This window comes from Bactrocera latifrons, unplaced genomic scaffold (genome assembly GCF_001853355.1).
Source record: "Bactrocera latifrons isolate USDA-ARS-PBARC rearing strain unplaced genomic scaffold, ASM185335v1 scaffold_75, whole genome shotgun sequence".
Lineage (NCBI taxonomy): Eukaryota > Metazoa > Arthropoda > Insecta > Diptera > Tephritidae > Bactrocera > Bactrocera latifrons.
This window is the reverse complement of record NW_017537434.1, coordinates 1,320,315-1,327,775: the sequence shown is the minus strand read 5'-3', so window position 1 is coordinate 1,327,775 and position 7,461 is coordinate 1,320,315. Positions and strand designations below refer to the sequence as shown.

Sequence of the window (7,461 nt, the reverse complement as noted above, 5' to 3'; positions counted from 1 at the left end):
AATCATTGTATCAATCAAAGTGTCAAAGGCGTTTGGCGCATTAACCCAAGACGCTCTGCAGACACGCAGTTGGTGACCAATAACGTGAAAGTCTTAAAGGCGGATAAGAAGAAAAATGAGCTGGAAAATAAATTAGTGAGACTTAAATGCCATTATGTCAATATTTGCACKCATAAAAATCTCACAGAAATCAATTTGACTGATGAGTTAAAAAAACGTAAACTAATTTGGGGTTATGTTAAATATTTAGGCAGAGTAAGAAAGGCACATACATAAGTATGTGGGTAAAAGGAAAAGGGGGAAGCAGGGTTTATTTTCTTCTATATTTTTTTTTCTATTGTTTAAGAAAATACTTTTAGTTTTTTTAATTCATATGATTCAACAACGACTTATGGGGAGCACCGTAATTCAACGATCTCCGAGCCGCTTCGGCTTTACAAAATATTCTTCAAATTTCAAACTATAAAGTACCATTGTCTCAATAAAAAAAAATTATGATGTGGAACTTGTTTTACACGAAATAAGCCTTTCCTCCATTAACTAATTGCTTAGAAACACATTGCTTGTGAACATGTTTCAGATTCAATGTTGCTAAACAGTACCCAATATTACGGCAACTTTAAATTACAGCCACACCAGAGAACGTACATCATATCGTATATGATATACGGTCTCTCCATAAACCTTTCTGCTTCTTATTTGTATCTGGCAACATCTAATAAAAATATCCCAAAATCAGTTGATTATGCCAATTTGACAGTGGTCTAAAAATTTTCTGTCTAATAAAAACAAATGATTGTCGCCTTGAGAAGGTCATTATTTAATAATCGCGAACTAAACAAACTTTATACACAGTTTGCAAGCACAAAACCAAAAACTAAATTCGGTGTATTTTCAAGTAAAACTCATTGGAATCTCAGCTACAGCACTACTTGCGACATGTCTAAGACAGCATTGGTTATACTAGCACCCGGCTCCGAAGAGATGGAATTCGTTATAGCCGCAGATGTTTTGCGACGCGCCGGGGTAAGTGAAACTACGATAAAGTAATATATTGGGTTATTTTTAAACACCAGCAACACACAACTACGTAAAGGTTAAGGTCACCGTTGCCGGTTTGGCTGGTGTTGATGCAGTCAAATGCTCACGCGATGTATGCATTGTACCAGACACATCGCTTGATATAGCTAAGGGCGGCCTTTACGATGCTATTGTTTTACCCGGTGGTCTTGGTGGCGCCAAGGCAATGTCTGAAAGTGCCGTACTTGGTGCACTGCTCAAAGAGCAAGAAGCGGCAGGACGCATTGTGGCGGCAATATGTGCAGCACCAACAGCACTCTTAGCACATGGCATTGGCAGTGGCAAAAATTTGACTTCATATCCATCGGTTAAGGACAAATTGGTAGACACATACAAGTATGTACACTGTTCGAACATGTAAATCAAGAAATAAATAAATATTTTGTTATATTGTATAGATACATTGACGATCAGAAAGTAGTGCAGGATGGCAATTTAATTACGAGCCGTGGTCCTGGTACAGCTTTTGATTTCGGTTTAAAACTGGCTGAGGTATTGACTGGCGCTGATAAAGCCAAAGAAGTAGCCAAAGGTATGCTCTTGGCGTAAGACTGCAAACGAAAATTCTATACTGATGTAATGTTTACGAATTCAATAAGATTGAAATAAAATCGAAATCTTTAAACTGTAATACGGCTGAAAAGTGATTTTGAAATAATGAAATTCGACCTATTAAGGAAAGTGGGAAAGTTTGTGCAAGAAATTTGCGAAGTTTAATTTTGTGACAATACAGTTCAAATCTCCCTATTAAAATCAATGCAACATTAAATTAATGAGACTTAAATGTCATATTCAAGACGTGTTATGCAAAACTTTTWCCCAAGAAAAACAAAATGTTTAAAAAATACAGTGAAAGTAGCAACTATTCGAACCTGTCGCGAAAAAAGAACCTTGTGTGGTGCTTAATCTAAAATTCACCGATCTAAACGGTGTTAGATCGCCGAAAAAATGACTTTTGGATGGAAAATATCGGGTAACTGGTTGTGAGAATTGGGAAAGCGAAAAATCAAGGTTAATTCGTTAGATAACATTTAAGTAAAGTAACGCCGAGAGGTTTGGAATTTTAAATTCTTTTTTTTTTTTAGAACACTTCGCGAAAAAATTTGCTAATATATTATAGTAAAATAAAAAGTATGAAAATAACTCTCCTGGCAAATTATGTAGAGAGAGCATTAAAAATTTCAAAAGCATCGTTGCCGAGGTTTTGAAATTATGAGGGCCGGGCACCTTACTAAAAATTACCAAAACACAAGCACTGTTTCGAAAAGGTTTTAAAATTTTGGATATTAATTTTGTTTATTTTCATACAATTTCCTTGGAGACCTCCATACAATCTTGTAACCTGTGAAATTGATTTTTCGAAATTTAACACTGAACAGTAAAATCGACCAAGCAGTTTCCAATCCCACATTCAACATAAAAACTTTGTGGTTGTTTTTATTACAATTTTTATTTATGTTTTTACGCGGTTTCTTTAATTTATTGGTTTTTTCTTGTTTGTTAAGATTCACTTCTATATATACGTTTCATTTCTCTTTCCGTTGTTTTACGTTATTGTTGTTTTTGTTGTATAATATATATTTAATTGTCATAATTATCTTATATATTATATATACCTATACATATSTATGCATGTATACATGTATAATTGTTATTATGTATAAATAAATATGCAGATAATTTATTACCTACACACTCTCGGCATACGCTTCTATTTACGCTACTTGCTCGCTCCTAAATTTCAGTTGAAATATCAAATATTCAACATTTTCTAATTGTATTGCATTGTTGTTATTACAATCTCATTTATATACTTTCACTTATAAAAATTTTCGAACTTCGCTTTTTATTTGCTCTGTATTCCAAAATTTGCAATTATACACAATTTGTTTGTTAATGAATTTTTTTTTTTTTTACATTACTTAAAAGAAATATTTTCAAAATTAAAAACAAGTAAAACTTACTGAACTAGGCGCTTCTTCAACTCGTCGCAAGATGTTCGAAATTTGTATATAGTGTATAAGGGTTAAATTGTTTAAGAGGGCATAGTGTTAAATAATAAAAATACACACGGTTAGGCGGCATACAGCAATCTGCTTACGACTTTATATTCTTTATAAAAGAGCTAAAARTGAGCAGTCGCATGTGAGACTTGATATCGAAGAAAATTCGAAATTAATCTAAAGCTATCTTTGTTACTTTTTTAAAGAATAAACGGGTGGYAACTACTGAAAATTGCAAATTTGTATATTTTTTTAATTTGCCTTTACAAAAAAAATGTTTTTGAAAGACGACTACGCACTTTTGTATTCTTACTCTATTGTTTTCCAATTTGCCTCTACGAAAAAAATATTTTTGCGGACCGACTGCTCACATTTGTATTTCAAACTTGTATTTGACCAAAAATAAAACTTTACATTACGTTTTGTTTTACAAAATTATTTTCGACAACCATACAACTGTGCAAGCAACGAAAAAAAAATGTCAATGTAGTAACAATTACTTAAAAACAGAAACAAAAAAGTTTACACTTTTCACTTCTGTTACCAATGCCGACAAAAAATCAATTTTCGAAAAACGTAAATATATTAAAAAAAATTTGTTTATGAAAATTAAATTTTTTTAGGCTAGTCTATAGTATATTTTTCCCTTAAATGAAAAAAAGACAAAAAATAATTTTCGTAAATCGTGAATTGTCGTGAATCGTCAAATTGTTTACCGCAATTGCAAAAAAATGTGTTAACAACTCTATTCGACTTTTGAAGAAAATATTATTATGCACAACGCATTTACTTTGAAAAAAAAAATTTTTAAATAACAAAATTTTAGTTGAAAGCATTACATTGATTACAGTTACTACTAGTTCCGAAAATTGTCCTTACTATTATGTTAATTTACCACACTTATTCCAAAAAAGTATATAGATATTTATATCTTTATTTTTTGCACAAAGCAATATATCATAATTTTAAGTTTACTTATTTTCGAAAAATTTTGTATACTACTGTCTTCGACTTTTGAAAATTATACTTTTCTCGCATATTTAACGCATCTCAAGTCCTTTTTAAAGCATTTCATTTTTTGTATTTAAATTTTTTTTTTGCCTTACTAGTTCGTATAAATATTTTTCTCTGCCAAACCTTTCTTCATTTACGCTATGCGCATTGTCAAAATTGTTTAATTTTTGTGTTAATCTTAAATTTTAAGCCAAAATGTAGTTTTCTTTAATTTTTTTCATGCTGCAATTTCTACACTATTATTCAGCATTAAACATTTTCAATTATTAAATAATTTATGATTTAAATACCATTACTTTTTTAAGTTTTTTTGCTTCAACAGCAAGCATTTTAATATTATTTTATGTCGGATTTCTTGAAAAACCCTTCTGCCAGCCACTCTTCCACTCTTCCACTCCTCCACTCTCTTCAACGCTGCCTCAAATCCTTTTTGTTCATCAAAAAAAATTTTTTTTGGTTCATCTATAATTCACTTTTTTTAATTCATTGCGTGTATAAAAATATCAAAAAAGTTGCTTCTTATTTATGTTTTGAATTTCATATAAATTTTTTTTATTACATTTCGTTTCTCTGCGCATGATTTCAAGCTAATTTTTATTTATTAATTTTTTTTTTTAATAATTTGTTAGAACTGCCCCTTCTTCAACGAAGACTATATGTTTTGCGAAACAGTGCTCTCAACTACCATCGCTTGTTCAGTCACTTTGATTTACAAGTTTTTTTTTCTATTTTTCAACAAAGTAACGGTACTCTATTTATTATTTATATGTAGTATTGAGAAAACCAGCACACGTGAATAATATTTGTAATAATTTATTGCATGCCTATTTCGTAATGTCAGTGATTCGAACATATGTATTTTGAGGTTAGTTTTCACGCCATAACATTTACAGTATCTTCTATAATTAGTAATAATTTTTAGTTTTATTCAATTCACTAATTGCTTCTTGTTTTTAGCGCCTTTCGAGCTGTAAACTACATTTTTTCTATCTGAACTTAAAATTTGGCCTGACCTGAAAAAGTTTTCTGAAGCATTATTAACTAAAAACATGGTAAAAAAAAATAGACAAAAATATTTATGGGCTCGAAAATATGCTAAATATAAAATACTTTAATGAATTGTAAAATCTGTCAATTAAAAATAATTGTCAATCTGTTTTAACAAACATTTAAAATATTAAATATTTCAGTGTAAAAATATTTACAAAATTTCGAAAAGTGCTTTNTTTTTGACACTAGCCGTCTTAAAACACGAACAAGAAAAACGCTAAGCAGGTTAACGGGATTGTCCTTTACAAATAAAGGTAGCTTCTGCACGAAAGATGTGTATAAAAGCTATCTTTGTTACTTTTTTAAAGAATAAACGGGTGGCAACTACTGAAAATTGCAAATTTGTATATTTTTTTAATTTGCCTTTACAAAAAAACTGTTTTTGAAAGACGACTACGCACTTTTGTATTCTTACTCTATTGTTTTCCAATTTTCCGACTGCTCACATTTGTATTTCAAACTTGTGTTTGACCAAAAATAAAACTTTACATTACGTTTTGTTTTACAAAATTATTTTCGACAACCATACAACTGTGCAAGCAACGAAAAAAAAATGTCAATGTAGTAACAATTACTTAAAAACAGAAACAAAAAAGTTTACACTTTTCACTTCTGTTACCAATGCCGACAAAAAATCAATTTTCGAAAAACGTAAATATATTAAAAAAAATTTGTTTATGAAAATTAAATTTTTTTAGGCTAGTCTATAGTATATTTTTCCCTTAAATGAAAAAAAGACAAAAAATAATTTTCGTAAATCGTGAATTGTCGTGAATCGTCAAATTGTTTACCGCAATTGCAAAAAAATGTGTTAACAACTCTATTCGACTTTTGAAGAAAATATTATTATGCACAACGCATTTACTTTGAAAAAAAAAATTTTTAAATAACAAAATTTTAGTTGAAAGCATTACATTGATTACAGTTACTACTAGTTCCGAAAATTGTCCTTACTATTATGTTAATTTACCACACTTATTCCAAAAAAGTATATAGATATTTATATCTTTATTTTTTGCACAAAGCAATATATCATAATTTTAAGTTTACTTATTTTCGAAAAATTTTGTATACTACTGTCTTCGACTTTTGAAAATTATACTTTTCTCGCATATTTAACGCATCTCAAGTCCTTTTTAAAGCATTTCATTTTTTGTATTTAAATTTTTTTTTTGCCTTACTAGTTCGTATAAATATTTTTCTCTGCCAAACCTTTCTTCATTTACGCTATGCGCATTGTCAAAATTGTTTAATTTTTGTGTTAATCTTAAATTTTAAGCCAAAATGTAGTTTTCTTTAATTTTTTTCATGCTGCAATTTCTACACTATTATTCAGCATTAAACATTTTCAATTATTAAATAATTTATGATTTAAATACCATTACTTTTTTAAGTTTTTTTGCTTCAACAGCAAGCATTTTAATATTATTTTATGTCGGATTTCTTGAAAAACCCTTCTGCCAGCCACTCTTCCACTCTTCCACTCCTCCACTCTCTTCAACGCTGCCTCAAATCCTTTTTGTTCATCAAAAAAAATTTTTTTTGGTTCATCTATAATTCACTTTTTTTAATTCATTGCGTGTATAAAAATATCAAAAAAGTTGCTTCTTATTTATGTTTTGAATTTCATATAAATTTTTTTTATTACATTTCGTTTCTCTGCGCATGATTTCAAGCTAATTTTTATTTATTAATTTTTTTTTTTAATAATTTGTTAGAACTGCCCCTTCTTCAACGAAGACTATATGTTTTGCGAAACAGTGCTCTCAACTACCATCGCTTGTTCAGTCACTTTGATTTACAAGTTTTTTTTTCTATTTTTCAACAAAGTAACGGTACTCTATTTATTATTTATATGTAGTATTGAGAAAACCAGCACACGTGAATAATATTTGTAATAATTTATTGCATGCCTATTTCGTAATGTCAGTGATTCGAACATATGTATTTTGAGGTTAGTTTTCACGCCATAACATTTACAGTATCTTCTATAATTAGTAATAATTTTTAGTTTTATTCAATTCACTAATTGCTTCTTGTTTTTAGCGCCTTTCGAGCTGTAAACTACATTTTTTCTATCTGAACTTAAAATTTGGCCTGACCTGAAAAAGTTTTCTGAAGCATTATTAACTAAAAACATGGTAAAAAAAAATAGACAAAAATATTTATGGGCTCGAAAATATGCTAAATATAAAATACTTTAATGAATTGTAAAATCTGTCAATTAAAAATAATTGTCAATCTGTTTTAACAAACATTTAAAATATTAAATATTTCAGTGTAAAAATATTTACAAAATTTCGAAAAGTGCTTT

At 29.2% G+C, this 7,461-nt stretch overlaps 1 protein-coding gene across 1 annotated transcript; it reads left to right on the top strand.

The window, feature by feature from the left end:
* Positions 1-739: 739 nt before the first annotated feature.
* LOC108976328 (protein deglycase DJ-1) lies at positions 740-1,711 on the top strand. Its single transcript, XM_018945353.1, has 3 exons — positions 740-1,026; positions 1,097-1,416; positions 1,479-1,711. The coding sequence occupies exons 1-3, from the start codon at positions 793-795 to the stop codon at positions 1,627-1,629; spliced, it is 705 nt and encodes a 234-aa protein (XP_018800898.1). The 5' UTR covers positions 740-792; the 3' UTR covers positions 1,630-1,711.
* Positions 1,712-7,461: the final 5,750 nt, after the last annotated feature.